The 21,965-nt window shown below is 41.0% G+C and overlaps 1 protein-coding gene across 1 annotated transcript in view; it reads right to left on the reverse strand.

The window, feature by feature from the left end:
- Window positions 1-2,087: 2,087 nt before the first annotated feature.
- LOC134446377 (fibrinogen C domain-containing protein 1-A-like) overlaps window positions 2,088-21,965 on the reverse strand; it is a 138,757-nt gene continuing 118,879 nt past the window's right edge. The window contains exons 6-7 of the mRNA XM_063195739.1: window positions 9,609-9,785; window positions 2,088-2,353 (exon numbers count right to left, since the gene is read on the reverse strand). Coding sequence (XP_063051809.1) covers window positions 2,088-2,353; window positions 9,609-9,785 — 443 coding nt within the window. The remainder of the gene's footprint in view (window positions 2,354-9,608; window positions 9,786-21,965) is intronic.

Raw genomic sequence — 21,965 nt, forward strand, 5'->3', positions numbered from 1 at the left:
ATGCTCACACTACCATGAACTTGTCAGTACCTGAGATTTTTTTTTCTTCAGGCTTTTCCGAGATCCTGGTCATTGAAATGGGGGCAGGTGTTTGTTTACATTTCAAAAAACATCTTGATTTATTCCCAAAAACATCCAAAAGGTTATGCAACATCAGCAGACAACTAGCAAACAGCGATACCTTTTGGGAAAATATTTGGAGTAGGCCTATGTTAAGATTTTTTAAAATGTAAACAAAAGCTGCCCCCATTAGAATAGCTCATATCTCGGAAAGGTCTGTTAACGGTGAAAGGTTGCCTGTTAACGTTAGCTCTTAACATTTGCCACCGCGTGTAATAACTGGTGTGTCCCTGTAGTACAGTACATATGTAAATGAAAGGCACTGACCGAACACGGCATCTGAATTCCAAGTACCTTTGAGCAAGGATGGAGTGAATATGACAGAGACGGCTCTACACATATTTAATAAGGCCAAGAATACTTACTGCTAGACTGACATGTGTGGGTGTGGAGCATTTGATGGCTGTACTCTACGTAGCTGTGGGCAATGGGGATGTAATAAGTGTTCAAGGAGAGAAGAGAGGAGCCGAGAGATCTGAGCCACACCACTCTCTGCCCAGGCGGACAATAGGAACAGAACACCAATGAAATGTGAAGGGACATATTTCCCAGCACAAATATGACAAATGCTGATACGTGCAAGATTGTACTGTATAGTCCAGCGAGTAGAGAACAACATGTGAGAGATGGTGACAGATTGCTTGCGCAGTACAAAAGAAGCGACTGTAGATGACAACTGGGTGTGTCTGTGAGGCAAATTAACAGTGTCATTGGCCTGTCAGCCGTCTTCAATTTTCATTGGAGTCGTGAAGGGCCATCATGTTCAGCATGAGCTCCGAACAACCTGAACCAACTGAGAGGACTGAATATTGTCTTTTATTAATTACAAATGAAATTGCATATGTTGACACTGATCTTATTCACAATAAAACATAACACGATGAAAACACATGATTAGCAAAATGAACAATAAAGAGTAAACAATTAACACCAGAATCAAATTAAATAGATGTATTCAAAAATACATTTGATCCTGCCCTGCAACATATGACACAGTTGTAGAGCATGTATGGCCATAGGTTGTCATGTAATGTTCATAAATAGCCTTGAAATAAACTCAACTCATAATACAACAACGTTTTCAAACAAAAGCTGTGCCACTTTGCCTGTGGGATGGCACAATGGCACTATAGAACTACCAGTGAGTAAAAGGAGATCCCTCGACTACTGTAAGGCAGGCTGGTTTGTGACTCAGGAAGATGGTAAGTTTGTAGGGCTGCTGTGGCCTAATGGTTCATGAGCTGGACTTGTTATCGAAATGTTGCAGAATAGGTGGTGTGGGATTCGATCCAGACATCTGTAGGAACAATATAGGATGGTCTTCAGAACCTGAAAACTAACCACACTTTTCACTATAGACTGTATAAAGTTATTGATACTTATCTTCAGGGCAATTTGAATGAAAGTAATTGCTAAATGTAATTTAATGGAATGCAATGCAATGCAATGCAACATATAGATTACCATCTACAGACTTCAGCTGATCACTGCAGATCGGCATTTCTCAAACAATATAAAATACATAGTGACAAATTTAAACGAAAAAGCAGAAAAAGTGGAACACTTCACAGAGACAAAAATCTGTATAAAAGTAAAATGAAACACAGGAAGTGGATCGAATAACCTTTTACAAAGACTTGAACCATCCGTACTCCAATTTGTCATGACTATCATAGAAGTCAAAAATCTTGAAAAATATTTGTCATCTCCATTCTTCACACACACGTGCCAGTGCACCTGTATGCCTACATGTGTGGCATCTTCATCTGAACCAGCTGCCATCCCGAGGACATCCCAAGGCCATTTCCAGAAACGTTCAGGAGGGAAAATGTATTTTAATCCAGTTTGTCCTTCTCTGGTAAAATCCCTGGCCTGGTAAAACTCTGGTATCTCCCTGATTGTCTTGATTTGTGAAGAATTTGGTCTGGCCTGGTAAAGCTCTGGTCTCTCACTGGTCACCTGCTGGCTCATTGGTTGTCCTCTCTGGTGGGCCTGATCTTCATCTCCACGAACTTGAGTGAGTACTGCCAGCCGGTCCAAGACGACCACTCGATGCCGTCAGCGTAGGAGGTGTGCTGGCCGCGCAGGTACTGGCCATTCAGGTTGGACGTGTGGCAGTTGCGGTACCACCAGGCGCCGTGGTAGAATGCTGCACAGTTGTTCTCCGAGTCGTCGTTGTCCACGTCCTTGGTGGTGAACTTCATGCCGTTGTGCTTCGGCAGGGAGTCACCTGAACAGACACAGACAAGAGAGAGTATGTGTGTGTGAGAGAGATAGAGGGTGGGTGTAATAGATGAGTGCATCAAACAGGGCTGCATGTAATGTTGGCACCTTTTCCTGTCTGCCTAATCACACAGAAAACATGTCAGCAGGCAAACAAAACCACCATTATCCCTGGCTTTGAAGTGGAGAGTGCAGCTATTGGTGGATGATGTGGTGTCTGAAGGCACAATTTTCATCAGGGACTATTATTAACCCATCAATGGGACTAAACACCATACGATTGTAATTTACAGCTAAAGAAGGGATTTTATGTCTGTGAGAGGGATCTCATTTTGTTCTTAGTATCTCTTGGCAATCCCATGTGATTAAATACAAGGTCCCATTTGTAAGATGTGCTGAATTTCCCAGTCATTTGCTGTGATGAAAATTACATTTATAGTGAGTGGAAATTAGGGGACGGTTTTAAAAAAGAAAACTCATTTCTCTAGCACGCCCTAAATATCTACTTTTCAAACACACATTGCAGGATTCCAATAACAATGACAGAGACAGAGATTGGGTTTGTAAATATACTGTATGTGTTAGTGCAAAACACACGAGAAAAAGCCAGAGGACAAGAGATAAAGGCAAACAAAGACAATTTTGTGTGCATGGAAGCTAGATTCAAAAGACAGAGAAAAAGACAGAACATATCAGCAACTAAGTCTGATATGATAAGAAACAATGTTTTATGACTGTCTTACATCTTTGGAAGACATACAATAGTGATAGTGCCAGTTAACTCATTGGCTGTCTCGGGTGGCTGCTGACGTCATTTCGAATAGTGACGCCCCCTGCCTTTGGCGGCGGCCGCCGACAATTGCGTTTTTTTACAGCCACGCCTTGAGGATGGTCTGTCCTATATTGTGTTAAAATTTCAGACCTCTACGCATGTTCTAACTGTTCCTGTAGGTGGCAGAAGTGTCCTTAGGAACAGTCAGGGCAGGGCATTAGCTCAGAGCAAGAGGAAATGTCAAGACAAAAACATCCCCTTTAACTGTAATAATCTCACAGGTAGCATAGCAAAATCATCTTTGAAAGTAAAGCACCTGTGACAGTAGTCTACTTTCTTGTCCTCTGATTTTAACACAGGTAGGCTACTGATTTTAGTGTCAGAGCCTGACATAAAAAACTTCCTCTCATGAACAAATGAAGAGTTCAGATGCAAAACCCCCTAAGTCCCATTTCAGAAAATAATCTTAATTCATTTTTATTTAATACAAAGCTATCAAAATTGCATATTTTTTATTTTATTTATGTAATATAACTATTTATATGTATTATCAACTACATGAATGTAAACCAAACCTACAACGGGGTTCTCTAAAAATATAGAAGTGCAGGTCTTCAGAAATGGAGTTAGGGGGTTTTGCATCTGAACTCTTCAAATACAATCCCCTTTTGCTATCTATCTAGTAGGCATTGTAGATAGCTTGCCCAAAATACACCATGTTCAACCAGAGATGATCTGTGTGGCAACCGTTTCATTTTGGATATGTGATCAGCCTACAGTACACAATATCAGGATGATGCATACAAAAGATCATCTAACAGGAAAATGCACTAGTATGGGGACTGATGCGTAGCCACCTCAGTTGGGTTTGCTTGGCTATAAAGTTTGCTATGCTAGTTAGCTAGCTCGAAATCGCTAACAACTTACAACTAAGCCTAAATAATGGAGCCTTGGTAAGTCAACTATTTTAACTCATTCTACAGTTACTTTTTATAGATCTGTATAGTATGATCAGCTTACTGTATCATCAAAAAAGACAGGGGGGTTGCAGATTCTTGGAACAGAGTAGCCTTGTGTCTGGTCAGAATAAGATGCATTCAGCTCACATGAGAAAGCATTGCACTTAGCCTCAGACCAGCTAGCCTTCACCACTCCAATCGGCTTGTGAAATGTTGGATATGTGAACAGTACTTTATCAGAAGAAAATTCATCGAACAATATATGACAAGATCACTATAGCAGAAACATGATGACAGTAATCATCAATCTGCAAATTGTCCGCTCTGCCACAGAAGCTGCAGTAAGCTGGGCTGCCTGCCTCCCCTTCACACACACACACACGCTACTGGAGGACATGTAAACCGGCTGTGATTAATTTCCCAACGAGAAGAGAGCACTAAGTAAACAGAGGGACGATGAGACAGTATTTCTGTGAGTTTACGGAGTTATGTGCACCTGCTGTCATGATCCATCGTGCGCGCCAGCAACAAACCAAAACACTCTTGTTTTCGAGCCCACCCCCGTTATATTTCAGTACATTATTAGGTTGGAAAGCTCATACAAACGATCTTTTGTTCAGGCTACAGATGACAGAAGACTCTGCAATTGCATCTGATAGGTTTGGTGTTGTTAGGACGATGTCATTATGGGTAAAAACGTTTGCAATTATAGTTCTACTTCAAATGGCGTTTTCTCCGCTTTTTGGCGAGAAGGCAGGAGAAGGCAGGAGAATCTAATCTGTGTTTTGATAGTTATCGTGTTGACATAGACACAGAACTCAATTTTCTGTGAGCCTCCAAAAAACACCCAAAATGCTGAAAAATCTCTGGCACTCTGGGTTACTCTTTTATGAAAATGACTGGCAGCCAATGAGTTAAAAGAATGCACTCTCTCTTTTTCTCTCTCTCTCTCAAATCAAATCAAATGGTAATTCATTAGCATGACTGTTAAGATTAGCATAGCTGTTAAGGTTAGCATAGCATACATATTACAAGACAACAAATAAAGATATGAATAGTGTTACATTTAAAGAACATGTCTCTCTCTCTCTCTCTCTCTCTCTCTCTCTCTCTCTCTCTCTCTCTCTCTCTCTCTCTCTCTCTCTCTCTCTCTACACCTGCTGTCTGAATAATGGCCAGGAGTTGGGCAGCCCTGTTGTGATGTGGAGAACTCATAGAAGGCCTCATTAACCACAACCTTTTAGACACCTCTGAAGGTCACCGCCCTGTATGACAAGGGATGAGGAGGCTTGATGGGGGAATAAAAAACAGAGATGGGGAGAAGAGGGTAGAGCAGAGGATGAACATATAAAAGAGGAGGAAGAAAGTGAAAGGGGTGACTTGTGTGATGGGTGATGATGTCATTGCCATGATGAGGTCAGCAGACAACTCCATAAGGACGAAACCAACTAATACAAGAATAGAAGATGTAAAGGTATATACAATACACTGATAGGATCTTGCCCATAAAAATATCTGAATAACGAATGACTGCCCTACTGATAAGGTATTGAAATGCCATGCTGTGTTGTGACTGCCACGTGGACAGGTGGATTACGATGTGTCTGTTTGAGTCTGCTTAGTAACAGCTCAGGTCTTATTCATACATTCATCCCTTCATACAGTATATCACGAAAGTGAATACACCCCTCACAGTTTTGCAGATTTTTGAGTATATCTTTTCATAGGAAAGCATTACAGAAATTTGACTTTGACACAATGATTAGTGACCTTTTAACAACATATTTAACCGCTTAAATTTCTTGTTCACTCAGAAAAAAACAAAATACAGCCATTAATGTTTGAACATGTACTCACAAAAGTGAGTACACCCCAGATTAAAATCCGGTAGAGAAGGGGCTATGTTGGCTCGAATCGTCTCGAAATGAAACGAAATGAAAAGGGATGACAAGGGAGGTCATCAGTGTGCGTTTCAACCTTTCTTTGCATTGAACTTTTAAATTTTGAGTCTGCATCTGGCTTAAATAGATTGGTGTGAGATTTGAATGCAATCCTATGGAGAATATCATGATCTGCTTCAGTAGTCACAGTGCATGTTGACATGCATGTTTCTTTTAGGTGTATTTCAGATTGCCAATGTTGACAGCATTCATGCATACCCAAACCATGTCAGTCCCACTACCATGCTTGGCTTATGAGAGGATACACCTTTTTTGTAAAACTCACTTGTTTACCACCACACATGCTTGACACCATCTAAAGCAAATTTGTTTATCTTGGTCTCTTCAGATCACACGACATGGTTCCAGTGATCCATATCCTTGGTCTGTTCATCTCTCTTGAGACCAAGATAAACAAATTTGCTTTAGATGGTTTCCTCGATTCCAAGATTGTGACTTTGAAGGATGTAGTTATCCGGGCAGGAGCTGAGTTCAAAGATGTGAGGAGCTTTGCGGACTCTATGGGACTGAGATGCACGCGTGTGGCCTCAAAGCTACTGGATAAGTGGCGCACTAGCTGCACTGCAGAAGAGTCAAAGCTACTCAAGGACTACAGTGCAGGAGTGGCACATCCAGATGAATTTGATGAGTTTCCTGACTTAAGTCTTTCGCCCATACTTGACGAGAGTAGTGGGTCATGCTCTAAGCCTAACCTACCTGGCCTTACTTTGAGTGGTGCGTCGGGGAAACAGTTGTACAATGCGTGTGTTAAGGTTTTAAACAAAAAATGTCTTGCAAGTAGAGTAGACACACCCTGGCGCAATGTTCTAAAGTTAAGTGTCAATGTAAAGCCTGAGTGGAGAGCACTTTATAAACCACCATTACCTAAGAAACTGGGTGATTTGCAGTGGAGAATTCTTATTGGGGCTATTGCTGTGAATACTTTTGTCTCTGTTTTAAATCCAACTGTTGGCCAGGAGTGTCCCTTCTGTTACCAGAGGGAGTCAGTATTTCATGATTTTTTACAATGTACACGATTGCGACCATTGTTTGCTAGCTTGGAGCAGTTTTTCGATCATTGCAATGAAGAATTCTCTGCAGAGACCTTTATTCTTGGGTTTAGGTATGTAAAGCATAAACAAAATGTATGCCGACTGATCAATTTCATTCTGGGTGAAGCCAAGATGGCAATTTATGTTACCAGGAGGAACAGAGTGGAGGAAATACCTGGAACTGAGCTTTCAGATGTATTTCCTTCACTGGTTAAGTCAAGGGTCCTTGTTGATTTTCGTTTTTTTAAACTCATGAATGATTTGGAAACATTTGAAGCAAGGTGGTGTTACAAAAATGCTTTGTGCTCTGTACTGAATGAGGAACTGCACTTCAGCTATTTCCTGTGATTAATCTATTTGCTGATTATATGTATTGCTTGACCCTGGCTATCTGCCATGGGGTGATTGTAAAACAACCTTATTGTGAATAAAGAACTTTTTAAAATCTCAAAATCTCTCTCTCTCTCTCTCTCTCTCTCTCTCTCTCTCTCTCTCTCTCTCTCTCTCTCCCTCTCTCCCTCTCTCCCCTGGGGATCAGTTGCAGTGTGTGTGTGGGGCAGCTTTGTGTCAGGGTCAGCAGGTGGAACAGAGAAAAGGGACCCAATTAGTGTTTGAAACAGAACCCTGTACCCCCACCTCAAGCAGAACCCTGTCACCCCACCCCACCCCACCCCACCCAGCACAGATGAAGCCCATTGTCAGCATTTACATTGTTGAAATCTGTATCATTTTTCGTCCTTTTAGCTGAATAACATAATGTTGGACAAAACACTGTGTCTGTAACATTATAGTAAAATCCTCTTTGATATAATAATCTTTTGATACTTCCTCTTTTTAACTGACCCCTCCTTGTGGTTACGCTGACTGAAGAGGCCAAGATCTGCCACTTATCTGATCCATACGCTGCCCAGAACAGGCCCTGTTCAGTATACTCTGGACTGTATCTTTTTCAATGTGTTATAGTAACCCTGAAGAGACGCTGAAAATACTGAACTGGTTTTCGGTCCTGGCCCATCATCAGCATTTTGAAAAACGTTGTTGTATCATTGTCAGCGTATTAACCCAATCCAAATCCAATCATTCAGCCTCTGTGTTCTCCACCCTCCTCTGGGTTATGACAGCCCTGAACAGGCCAGGAACAGTCACTGATCTGGCCCAGAACTGGCCCAGAATTGACCCCATACACTGTTGACTAAATCAAGAGTGTGTGTGAAAGGATGATAAGATTGAGATGGATAAGCAGACCTGCCATAAACTGCTTCTCAGTATCTTGATTATGCAGCAGCATCTGTTTGTTTGGGTAGCAGAGCTCAGCGGCAGGGGGCTGATACGCTGCCTATGAAATTTGCCTTGAAATAAATAATAAACAAACAGACACTAAGATGACCTCTGACTGACGCAATGCAAAGGACTTTACAACCCATATCCTACGTCCAACTCTGCAGTAGAGAATACAAAAAGACAGACAGACATCTTTAATAGCGTAATGAAAACAAACCAAAGACAAGAAGCACTCAGAGAGCAGAGACCTCCGCCATGGAAGCTGCTTGATAGAACATTTGATGTTACACCCTTTTTATATTTTAAGTCTTTCTGCCTTCTTTTTGTGGAGTTCGAAACTGGAATGTTTTGCCTTGTCCCGCAATTCAATTTGTGGTCACTAGGGGCGTCTAGATCTATAGGCCAGCAATGGTGAAGAATCTTCAAAAAGGCCCTGGTTCCGCCTCCTTGGCGGAGGTAATAATTTGAGTATACAGGCTGTTGGTATACCTGCTGGGCATTGCTGCCTGACACACCTCCACCCATGCACTCTATGCAAATGTTCCCCTATACACCTATGGGCAGGATCATCAGCTGGGGACCACCAGTCACCAATGTTTTGCTCCTTTAACTCAGTACATCTCTTGTTGGTGGAGCAATGGCTGGCATCTCTCCCTGCCACCCCCTGCTGATGCCCTAGGTGTTCTGCCCCCACCATCACATTCTGTATTCAGTAAGTGAAAATGCCCTTGAAATATTTTGTAACTGGTTGTATTTACAGTTTATAGATTTAAAAGAGAAAGAGGTAGAAAGAGGTAGAAAGAGTAAATTGGAGAAGAGAGGCAAACAGATGAACAGATAGATAGGCAGACAGATACACACATGCACACGCGCACACGCGCACACACACACACACACACACACACACACACACACACACACACACACACACACACACACACACACACACACACACACACAGTAGATGGATAAATAGACATACATAAATACATGTATATACCATGTTTTCTGGTCTGAGAGATAACAAAACCCGCATTATGATATGATACTTATGTTATGATACTTGATCACGATACAGTAATGTGACTGAGTATAGACATTTCTCTGTTCAGTTGTTACAGCCCTAATAGATAGACAGATACACATAGATAGATAGATAGATAGATAGATAGATAGATAGATAGATAGATAGATAGATAGATAGATAGATAGATAGATAGATAGATAGATAGATAGATAGATAGATAGATTGATTGATTCACGGTGCCGGAGTAGTCTGAGATGGTGAGGGGGTATCCGTCCTCATCAGGGTCCACTGAGAAGAGCCCCACCCCGAAGGAGCCATACTGGGCGAAGGACGTGCTGTTCTCAAAGTCCTCCAGGTCGATACGCAGCTCGTAATTGGCCTGGCTGGTCAGGGCGTGGATCCGCTTCATACCTGCACAAACCAGGGAGGAAGAGTTAGAAACCCATCAGACACATGTAACGGAATGAATTATGTTGTGGGTGGGTGTGATGACTGGGCCAGGACAGAGGGGGAGCTGTGGCGCTGAGAGACAGGAAGTGCCCAACTTGACAAGATGGCTTCCCAATATAAACAGGAAGTTGGTAGTGCTGGCTCTCTCTGGTCTCCTTTGTGCAGGGGGTAAGGTTGGTGGTGCACAGGTGGTTGTTTTTGGTGTGCATGTGAGTGATTGAGTGTAAGTGTGTCTGTGAGATGAAACTGACTTATTTATGTAGCTTACTTGATCTCCAGTAGCTAGGCTATGCAACCTGGTGGCATGGTGTCATTGATGGTTGTGAGTGCATGTGTTAGTTCAGTTTCAATGTGTGATTGGTGTATGAGTGGGTGTGTATGCTTTATTTCATTTGCTTTTGATTTCTGTCTCATGCAGGGTGGCCAACCTGTAGTGGGACACCGTGCGCCACCAACTACTTCAGCCAGCGGCCCAGCATAGGTTTGATTTTAGTGAAAGTGATTTTAACCTTTTTTTAGATATTGATTGTTAAACTTAATAAAGATCATGTTAATTGTAACTTAATTTATAATTGCTGAGGTTTTAAGCTTTGTGCATTGGGCCACTGGTTGTAGTGAGGGTTTGGCTGTTCACCACATGCCGATTTGTAGTGTTTAGTTAGCCTGGTCCGTTTGCAGTGCCTTGTACCTTTTCACAAACTATTTATTGAGTGCATTTGTAGTGGTTTACCGCATTGCTGTGTTTCTGTGTACAGTATTACCCTGCTGGTTAACAGCCATCCCTCCAACCCTCCTTTGTTTGCGATGTATTTTGCTTGTAATAAAACCCTCAATATTATTGTGAAACTGTCTCATGGCTCTTCAATGGTGTCAACAACTTTACTGGTGTTTGAACCTGGTGTTACACACACAGAGGTTACTACCTGCCAAAGCTCTCTACACAATATAGCACTGATTCTTGAGAAAATGGCTAAAACAGGTTGTAATCTTGAAAGAAAAAAACGAAGTGAATTACAAAATAATATGGTATATCCTCATAGACAAAGGTCTTGGCTTTTCAGAAATGCACAAGGCCAATCTCCCCATTTTCAATTTTTTTCAGAAATCAGGTGTTTCTCCGATCATACCTTGTTTTTTGTCAACACCGTCAGACACAATTAAAAGCAATAAAAAGTGTATTGATTTAGTTGCATATGTATCTGGAGTTTTTAAGTGATTGTGTGTGTTTTTTGGTTCACACATACACCTTTAAATGTTGAAAATTCACTTTCATTCTATTTTAATACTGCTTCATGTGTTCTAATTTAAAAATATGTGCTGTCAGACAACGCTTACTTAATGCCTAAATAGATCAAACATTTTTTTGTAATTTCACAAATATTCATGTAGGCTTAAATTTGCTATTACTTTGATGATTCAACAATTCCAAAGGAAAATGTTGTAAGCGCATTCATTTAAAATGTCCAAAACTCCTTCTTACGGTGGTGACTTCAGAACTGACGGTGGTGACAGTAATCTGAAGGTGGTGAAAGTGACCTAATTATTACCTACATTTAGCAAAATAAATAGCCCTCTCAAGTCAATGACATCTAGCATAAACACTTTATTTTTGTGTGTGCACAGTATGTTTGTGCATGTGTTTTTTCTTCATTTGTTAGATACTCTAGGAAGTAGGCCTAGATTATTGAAAATGTGGCATAAACAGGTCTTAAGTTGTTCAAATCCAAAAATATAGAGGTATATTATCATAGATGAACGTCTTGGCTGTGCAGTGAATGTATTGGCCAAGCTCCCCATGTTTTACATTTTTCATAAAATGGGCTCTTTCTTGGTTTTGTCACCAGCATCAGACAGAATTAGAAGTAAAAAAATATGTTTACTGTATTTAAGTGAATTACTTTTACAATTCAACATAATTGTAGATACTTATTGGAAGCATATTCTTAAAACTTGTCAAAAACATGTAAAACACATGCTTTTTTGTGAACTACATCAGATGTCATCACCGTCAGGTTTTGTGACAAAAAACCCTCCAAATGCACCTCAGTGGAGGCTGGAGTATAAGTTTGGGTCACAATTATTACTAACATGTCTGGTAATGTTTCATTAACCAGCATAATTTAGTAATATATGGAACAAGATGATGAGCGGAACAAAATCTGACGGTGTTGACATCTGACGGTGTGAGACAAAAACTCTTTTACATATTGTGCATTTTTTGCTCACATTAGCCACTTCGTTTTCGCTCTGTTTCTTAGGGGCTTCATGCCGCTTCTGAAAAAGTATATATAATTAACATTAATGTAACATAATACTATTAAAACCCCCGACAGTGTTGACAGTTTATGGTTGGGACAGTACCAGTGTCCAAACAAATTATCAAATTGAGGAGAAATTAGTAAACTTACAGGAGCTTCAGTGATGGTGAAGTATTCAGTAGAGCTAAAGGTTTGAAAAGGGGTCCTAAGTAATGACAATGACCTTGCGCATACCTGATTTTATTGTCTTTTTAAAAAAATCTGACGGTGGTGACTAATATGCTGGACACACTTTGAGCAATCAGAAAATAGTAGTAAATATTGCTTTACACGCACTATGTGCATATCTGCAGAACCACTTCAATATGGACTTTCACATCATGGTGATATTATTCAATAATATCAGTGATTTTTACATTTTAAGTCAATTGAAATGATGATGTCTGTCCTTGGGACAGCTGTTTTTACAGGGTGTGGTCTGGTTTACAGCCATGAAAAGTAATAAAATTACACTTAAATATTTCAAACGACTGTACATTTATGTAACAGACCCCTGGGCCTTTACCTGGATTAATTTTGTTCATAAAAATTTAGTTTATTTTCAACAGAATTGGCAGTTTATTGCTGAGACATGTTTTAGCCGCTTTCTCAAGAATCAGTGATAGCCAAACAATAACATTGGGTGGTCAGGCTTTGGACTGGCTTCATACCTGCAGCAGCCAGGAAGCTGACACAGGGTTAAGAGCCTCCTATCAGACACTCAGAAAGGTTACCCTAGACCCAACAAAGCTCTCTACACAATGTAGTCAAACAACAGCAGTTTACTTTGAAAAAAAAAAAAACCTTTTCACTCCAGATGAACACCAGAAAGGTGTTAAAGGTCCTTGCAGTGTGGGCAGAAGTAAAACAGTTCTTCAAATTCTTTTAGAGAAGTTCTTCAAAGCCTTGGAAAAGTTCAAAAAGACTGCAATGCTTCCCCCACACAGCTGCTGAACCAGAATATTGGAGGTGGAGTATGATGAAAAGAGCCAATTAGTGATTTTTATTTTCCAGCTAAAACCAATATGGTAGAAGTTCAACTCTTTGAAGCTGGGATGTAGATCTTTGGATGGAGATAGCGGAATTCCCTGGGAGGAATTCGAACAACCAGTGAGTTTCTCCACAGCTATAGTTGTATTGCAATTTGCAAGAGTTTGCCAAACAGTCCAGCCAGGGACGTTGATTGGCACATGAGAGTTTAGCAACTTGTCACTTTTCTCCACTTGTCTCTTGTCTTGTCTCTATGAAGCCCATCTGCTTATCTGTGTGATACTGATAACCCCCACCACCCCGTAAGTCTTCTTGTGGTGTGACATCAGAACAGTTCTATGCCTTCTGCTAATGATTTACAATCATTGATGATATTCAGGTTCCGTACAATTATTGTATTATGAGAAAACACTGCAAATTCAAGCATAACATCCACAAACATAGTTTGACACTAAATTGAAGGTATGTGGCAAGCTATGTGTTGAAGTGCATTTTGATTCTGGGTATCGTTTGTAAGTTATTCTCCTCACACATCCACTGAGGATTCAGAGTCACGTCCAGGGCACACCATGGAGACAACAAAAGGCGAGGAACGTGATGTGTGTATAGGAGAGGCAATGTACACTGCATGCGTGCACGTGTGTGTGGGGGGTGCGTGTGCACGTGTGCGTGTGTGGGAGTGTATGTGTGTGTGTTTGTGTGGGAGAGTGTCTGCGTGTGTGTGTGTGTGTGCTTGCATTCAAACACTTCTCTCTGTCTGTCTGTCTGTCTGTCTGTCTGTTCCTCTCTCTCTCTCTCTCTCTCTCTCTCTCTCTCTCTCTCTCTCTCTCTCTCTCTCTCTCTCTCTCTCTCTCTCTCTGAGTAAATGTAAGGCACAGGCAAATCAGATCAATTTGTCTGGATGTCATTCTGGACATGGCATAGAGGAATCGAGATGTGTGTTTGAGTGTGTGTGCTCCAATACACAGTATATTCAAAATATATTACACTTTGTGGTTGTGTGCACATTTTGAAATAACAACTATTAAGTTGTGTCTGTATACGTACAATGCAATTACACATATTTATGAGACTTTAAGTTCCTTTGCGTTACCATCTCAGAAGACCTCACCTGGGACAGTCACACACAGCGCATCGTAAAAAAAAAAGCCAGCAATGTCTGTACCACCTCAGACGATTGAGAAAGTTTGGTATGAGACCCAAGACCCAATGAGGTCTTTTTACAGAGGCACCATTATTGCATGGTATGGGAATTGCTCTCAATCCAACAGGAGAGCTCTTCAGAGGGTTGTGCGTACAGCTCAGAAAATATGCGGCTGTGACTTACCCTCCATACTGGAGCTATTTGAGGGAAGGAGCATCAGGAAGGCAAAAAAATCTTAGCTGATCCTAGCCATCCCAACTATTAGTCCATGAGCCAGACCGCCGATCGCAATCGAAAGGGTGGGCAAAGTCTTGTTGGTATTTTAATATTGATATATATGTCTAGTTTATGAATTGGTATGATAACCTTTGCAGAACAGTAGCTTTATCATATTTATCATGCAATACTTATTTGAACCATTTTACACTAAAAACGCCTAGGCTAATTTGCTAATATCTTGATAAATTGAAAGTAGAAATGACTGTGAGGTAAATATATTTATAGGAAAAGTTGTTCTACAAAATTCTTAGATAGTTTAAAGGGCACGTTACACAGATTTCCCACTTAATTTAGTTCAGGCCCCCATTTTCACTGACTTTTCATTAAAAAAATTGTGTTTATTTCCCAAGCGAGAAAATACTGGTAGATTGGGTACAAAAATACAACAATTTTCCCAGTTTATCATCTACATTACAATACAGGTGGGTTTTGTATTACAAATTTTCTTGAAAGTTGTGTTTCATTATCCACACAAAGTGTAATGTACTTAAATGTGAGCTATTTTACATACACACCCAAATTTGATATGTAGACAAAGACCTATTGGATGAAGCAGAGACTGCACTCTTTACATAGACTAAGGATAAAGTCACTTTTTTACCATGCTGTTGTTGAGAGTGTACTACACAATACAATCCAGTGGCATGCAAAGACATTTTGGGGGGCAGGTGCTCAAGGTGGGGGCGGGGGGCATGTGGAACTTCCAGTTGCCTTGCCAGAGCAGGAGTGGGGAGCCGTTTTCATTCGAGGGCCACTTCAATTTTTATAAAGGGCTGTACTATGAACACAAACCAGGATTTCCCCCTGCAGTTAGGCCTATATTGAAGGTGGACACCTTCACAACAGACCTCACCTTCACTAGGTCCCCTGAAAACACAACTTAATTGTATTGCAAATTAAATTTCTAACAGTTCTTTACAAAACATGTCATATTCCATGTGAAACTGCATAAGATTAAAATTACATCTGAGACATAAGTTAGAGTCCCCACCCTTCTATTATGCTATGTTAGATCAAGGTGAATTGTCACATGCTTTTGATCTCAAGAATCGTTACCATAGATGATCATGCCAATATGGACCACATTGTGACAAAAAAAGAAAAAAAAGGAACTTAAAAAAGGCCTTTTTTCGTCCAGTACGGCAAAGGGGCTGTTGCTTTAGAACCACCAAGTCCGTTCCTAGATCTGTGCATGCCAATGATGCAATCACTTGTGTTTGGAAATAGTAAAAATAAAGTCCCAAATCAACAGACTGACCCGCTCTGCACTTAAAGTAGGAGGGGTGAGGGATCACCTCACCTTCAAAGCCTTCCGAGTCCAGAGAGCAGGCCAGTAATGGGGAATAACAGATTACATGTTTCACAATTACATTATTAAGAATAAAAAAATGATGAGTTGCATTCCCTTACAGTTGCTGCTTCAGTGTCTGGTAATGAAAGTACATTTACTATGTGAAAATAAGTGATGGTTTCTAGATTCACATGTTATGCTATTCAAAATTTTTGATCATTCCACACATTACCTAGCCTGGGAGTACCCATGCTGCCTTGCACGTTCTTTTCGAACTGCTAGACGATATAGTCTGGCGTTTGCCGCCAGACAACACATTACCAGAAACCCAGAGAAAACACATAATGTGCATGTGTGTTGGTGTGGCATTGGCTGTGTGTCTGTGCCTGACAGATGCAGTGGACAGCATGAGTCTGTTTGCATTTGTCTCCTTCTGCTCAGTTATCTACCTTCATCTGGCTGTCCCTGCTGGTAACTCTTATAATATTGTCTTCGGCTGAGTTTCCCAAAAACACTTAAGTAGTAATAAGTAGTACTTAAGTACAGTATACTGACAAGGCGCCACCTCATACAAAAGTTCCATAGCCTCCAGGGATGGAAAGTAACTAATTACATTTACTCAAATTATTGTAATTGAGTACTTTGATGAGTAACTGAGTCTAAAATAGGTGATTTTACTTCTACCCAAATTACAGTTTGGCCAAAGTATTTTACTTACATTTGAATCTACCTTGAGGTCTGAGTAAATTCTGAGGTAGGCAAAATTGAAATAAAGGGGAAAATCTGTCAGACATGAAGGGAAATTGTGTGTTTTTACCATTTAACATAAATTATATATTTTGGACTAATCTATTGGATGACTATCTAGGGCCCGCCGGCCCCATACCATTAGTCCGACAGCCCACAGACGCAGGGGCGTAGCACCAAATTTTGGGCCCTAGGAACAACCTCTTCCATGGGCCCCCTATACACACACCAACCTACCCAACCCCCCCGCGCGCCCACCACCTGATATTGTCATCCTTCTTGCCTTCCTCAGAATACCCCTCTATGTTTTCATCTCCTTCACTTGAATCATCCTCATCTTCAATCATATGACATAATAGACATAATAAAAATATAAAATGTCTTAATCTTTCACATTAGGCTACCAGTTATGAAAAGTAGGCTATCATATTCATAGGGATGACTAAAAATCACTTCATCACTATGGTGTGAGTGGGAGGAGAGAGGTAAATCTCTCTTCACAATGCTTCCAGCCTACTATTTCGTGCACTATGGACACACGAGACATTGATATGTTGAATTGAACTTTCTTCAATGTGCATCGCTGAACAGAAACACACGCGCTCGCGCACACATTCGTTCACTTGCACTGCCCCGCACGCACGTCACGTTTGCCCGTGTTTGGGAGAGCAAGGAAAAGAGAATCAGCTGTGCCTAGGCTACTGGCAGACGCCGACTTCGAAATGTCGTTTAAAACCTGCTGTAAAGCAGAGTAAATAGAACAAAAGTATCGCTGTTTGGATGTGATGTCGCTCAACCTTTTAAAGTCAGGGCACCCCGAACCTAGTTATAGCCTAGGTGGGTCCTATTTATTTGTTTGAAATCATTAATTATTGGGCTACTGCATATAATTTCAGATTTAAATTGGCCACTATTTCACAGTAGCCTACCTTGTTGTAATTTTCATGAGCACTCAATGCAGATTGGCTACCTGCTCAGCACGGAGGTAGGCTACTCCACCTGTCTTTTCTTGTGCTATGCAAACCGCTTCGCAGATAGAATGCAGCAGCATTCAAAACGCAGACTTGTGCCCCGTCAAAATCTCGTCATTATTTTACTACACTTCAGCTATAACGGGCGTTGTCAGATGGTCAGAGACCTGGCCAAGAAGTAGGCTAATCAGAGCTTTCCTATTGAGAGTGTTGAGACCGCAAAATGAAAGCAGAATGAAGGTTCAAGATTGACAGCTGTTCGCACCGCCACCTTCACATTGGCAACTGATGAACATGACGTCGATTAATATTCATATCGTTACGAGGACAGAATCAATCTGCAAATTTGATGACCAGGGCGGGCAGCATTGCACCCGGTTGAGAAACTGCTTTTCTTCAAGACTAGGATATTAGCTAAAAAAGGCTCACCTTCTCTCAAGTTCACACCATTTGCACCTGCTGCGACAGGGGGCATCTTCACGTTCGTGACATTTTCTGAAATTGAGTGGGATTCATTTTACAAATAGCTTTGCGATCATTTGGATGTTTGAACCAACATCGACCCATGTTGGTCTTTTGGGACACTTGTTATATATCAAAGACAAATAGGCCTATGGGTTCTATAACAATGTTTTTTCCCCCTTTGACTTCGGCTATCGAAGAAGGCCACACGGGCTGGGAATGGGATAAAGTTATCCTACTGTGTAGGCTGCAATTTTGACATTTGGGCTCACCTTTCTTGCAAGAAATCAGCTGCAGTTGCTTTCCGTCATTTTGTTTCCCCTGTCTCCCTTGCCTTTCTATTATTTTTGTGAAAGCCTGGTGTTTTAGACGTCTTTCATTGCTAACCGGCTGCCGCGTGTAATGCCTAATATTGAAGTGAGGGAGTGTTGATTCCGAATATTGTACAATCAAAAGTCCGCGAGCGGGCGAACTAAACCAATGCGTGATAATGGGGGTGTCTGATAGGGGCCTATAGAATATAGCCTATTTTCAGGCTAGTATATCCAATTCAACAGATGTATTTCCAGAGAATATTGGAATTATATAAATTACCAACATGTATTGACATTATTTTTAAAATAATGTTTTAAAAAAACTAAAGAAGAAAAATATTTTCCATGGGAGGGCCCCCGGTGGGCCCCCCAGGTGGTCTGGGCCCTAAGAATGAGTCAGGGGTTTCCCCCCCTGTTCCACGCCGCTGCACAGACGGTACACAATAGAGTTGCAAGTAACTGGCTGGGAATAGTAGAGCACACACCAAGGACTCAAGCTGAGGGAGTACCAGCGCAGCCTGAAAACAGTTGTTTTAAAATATATACAAGAATTATTGTTTATTAACAAAATTATTCATGAATTTAATCTCACAACTGGCAATTAAATGAAATCCACCAGACTATTTCCTTTGGTAGGCTTCCCAGTCTTTGCAATTTAAGGCCCACGACCCAAACGCAATGAAATCCAGACCCTTAAGTTCAGAGTAATGGGCTGTTGTATGAATGGGCTGACCCTAGCCCTGCAACTTTGCCACACCAGCACACACAGAATTTTGTTGTCACGATCGCCAGGTTATTGGAAGATGACTTGTGCAGAGATAGCTAGAGGTCACGAAGGGTGCTATTGAAGGAAAGCGATATAAAAGCAAACTGAAGGTAACTTTTACTCAAATCACATTTTTATTAAGTATTTTTTTTACTTTTACTTAAGTAAATATGTAATTTTACTTTTACTTAATTACATGTTTTAGTATTCTTTCCACCCCTGATAGCCTCTTACTGGAAATGGGCCTGGCGACAGGCCAATTCACTCTTGGCTGAAAACGCTGAACTACATTATAAGAACATTGCTAACATTGCCCAGCGCATGTAATGACTGAGATTGGAAGATAATTACTCTCTACCATGTTGTTAGATGGTCAGCTTAGGTCCCGTGAAATGCGGAACTAAGGGGCGGGACTTACCAAGCTCTATTACCATTTTGGTGACAATAATGACCCAAATAATGACAATATCTGTTATAATAGAGGGACTGCGTTATGGCGTTAAAGGCGGCCGGGGTACACCACATGACAGTCGGAGTACACCACATGATGGTTTTCTTGAACTACTTTGTACCCAGTGTGAGTACCACCAAGCCATGAGGTTATGTGATAGGGTATACAGTATCTTTACTTGAAATACTAATTTTCTAATGTAAGGGGGAAGAGGCTAGGGCTACAATAGAAAAGTAAATACAAAAATAATCATAAAAACACAAAAGGATGTGCAGGTCGTGGAAAGCTCAGCCTTAAAGCTCACGATGAGTTCAGAGCTCTTTCAAACAGTTTTTTCATGAGCTGGGACGGGACTGGGAACTGTCCATGGACCTATTCGTGAAGCATTTAGGTGCCAACTCTACATAGCATCGACAAATACGTAGAACATAAATACAGCCCGCTACCAGCTTTTCTGCACTCAGCATGGAGAGTGTGAATCAAGCCAATTTCCACCATGTGAGGACTAGTAGTAGTAGTAGTAGTAGTAGTAGTGTGAGGACTACCTCCTCATGCAAACTATGTGTGCCAACTATCAGTCTGGCATCTGGAAAGCAAGTCTTCAGCAGCATCCACAAATCCCAAGCCCACTTGACCATGTCTGGGCCAACAATGAAAATGTCCATCTCACTATACAGTGGATGTGGGGATATTCAGCCCCTGAGGCAGTGTTACAACTGATGTCTTGTAAGTACAGCCATCAATGTAAACTGCTGGATTGCCAATGTCTGAGAAGTAGCTGGAAATGCTGCACAACCCTCTGAAAACTTCAAACATGTGTATATCAGCATGAAGAGGACAATCATGGTGACATATTTACAGATATTTACTAGACTGAGTCAGATCCTGAGGACTAAAATAATGCTCTTTATTTATTCTTGCTGTTGCAGGAAAAGTTAAGAAAAAAAGAAGATTTCATATGTTGTCATTTTTATCACATTTTGTCAATCACATATTGCTTTGGTGATTCTATTAGGTCAATTGGTATGGTCTAACAACCTCTTTAGGGTCTTGATTGAATGGAAAGCATCCCTGAGGAAATGTAGGCACCCTGTGTGGTCAACAAACTGCATAATAACAAAAAACAATACAGTTTTCACATTTCCGTTTTACTGGTCCACCATTTCAATGCATGATCATTCACTAACTACCTGTTTGCAATGGTTATCATGCCATGTTAATGTACAGTATGGTTATCACATGTTAGTATGTGTTTGTTCATTATGTTTTTTGTTTTTGTTTTACTGTTGGGGGAAATGTAATAATAATAAGCTTAATAAAAACAAAAACGGATTTCATATTTTATCACATTTTGTCATTCACATATTGCTGAGGTGATTCTATTAGCCTATTAGTGTGGTCTAACAACTCCTGTAGGGTCCTGATAGAAGGGAAAGCATCCCTGAGGTCATTTAAGCACCCTGTGTGGTCAACAAACTACATAATAACAAAGAACCACAATACCGATTTTTCACATTTCCATTTTACTGGTCCACCATTTCAACACATGATAACTACCAAAAAGCTACCTGTTTGCAATGGTTATCATGCCAAACTGTTAACTTGAGATGTCCAAGAGGTCAAAAAAACAGATTAGAACTTGCCCACCCGTTCGATAGCGAGAGGTCAATTTTTGGCTTCTGGCTCAAGGCCTATATGAACTGTTTTCTATATTACCATCTGGGAAACGGTATAGAAGCCTGAAATCTCACACTACCAGACTCCAAAGTAGTTTCTTCCACCAAGCAGTTAGATTACTGAATTCATGCTGAAGACAACAAGGTACTCCCCCCCCCCTTTGAATCTTGTATGTATGTGCACATGGTTGAAAGAATTTTTTTGGGCTCAGACATCAAGTGGCACCACGGCATATAATGCCCATACATTAATTAGCCATTTGTGGTTGATATTCTGCAACGAATACGCTTTTCAGATAGTCAATAAAAAACAATTCCATAACCAAACTCCAAAAATCCATACATTAGTGGCACTGGCTGTCAATGCACCAGCCTGACGTGTGCTACTGCTGAAACGTCACTGATCCACATGTGTGCACCGATGTGTATGTGTCCTGTGCTCACACACACACACAAACACCACATGCTTTTGGACACACACACACACACACACACACACACACACACACACACACACACACACACACACACACACACACACACACACACACACACACACACACACACACAGTCTCAATTCTCCCAGCCCTCCTGCATGCCAGCAGATTGGTGCCACTGAGTGAGGTCTGGGTGTGTGTGTGTTGACAGCGCCATATTGTGTTTAGCAGATGTCAGAAGTAGCAAAACAAAGCAGGTGGGACAAATACCAGGAGGATCATCATCATGACCATTAATTACAAGACCATACATCAC

Source organism: Engraulis encrasicolus, chromosome 3 (genome assembly GCF_034702125.1).
Source record: "Engraulis encrasicolus isolate BLACKSEA-1 chromosome 3, IST_EnEncr_1.0, whole genome shotgun sequence".
Classification (NCBI taxonomy): Eukaryota; Metazoa; Chordata; class Actinopteri; order Clupeiformes; family Engraulidae; genus Engraulis; species Engraulis encrasicolus.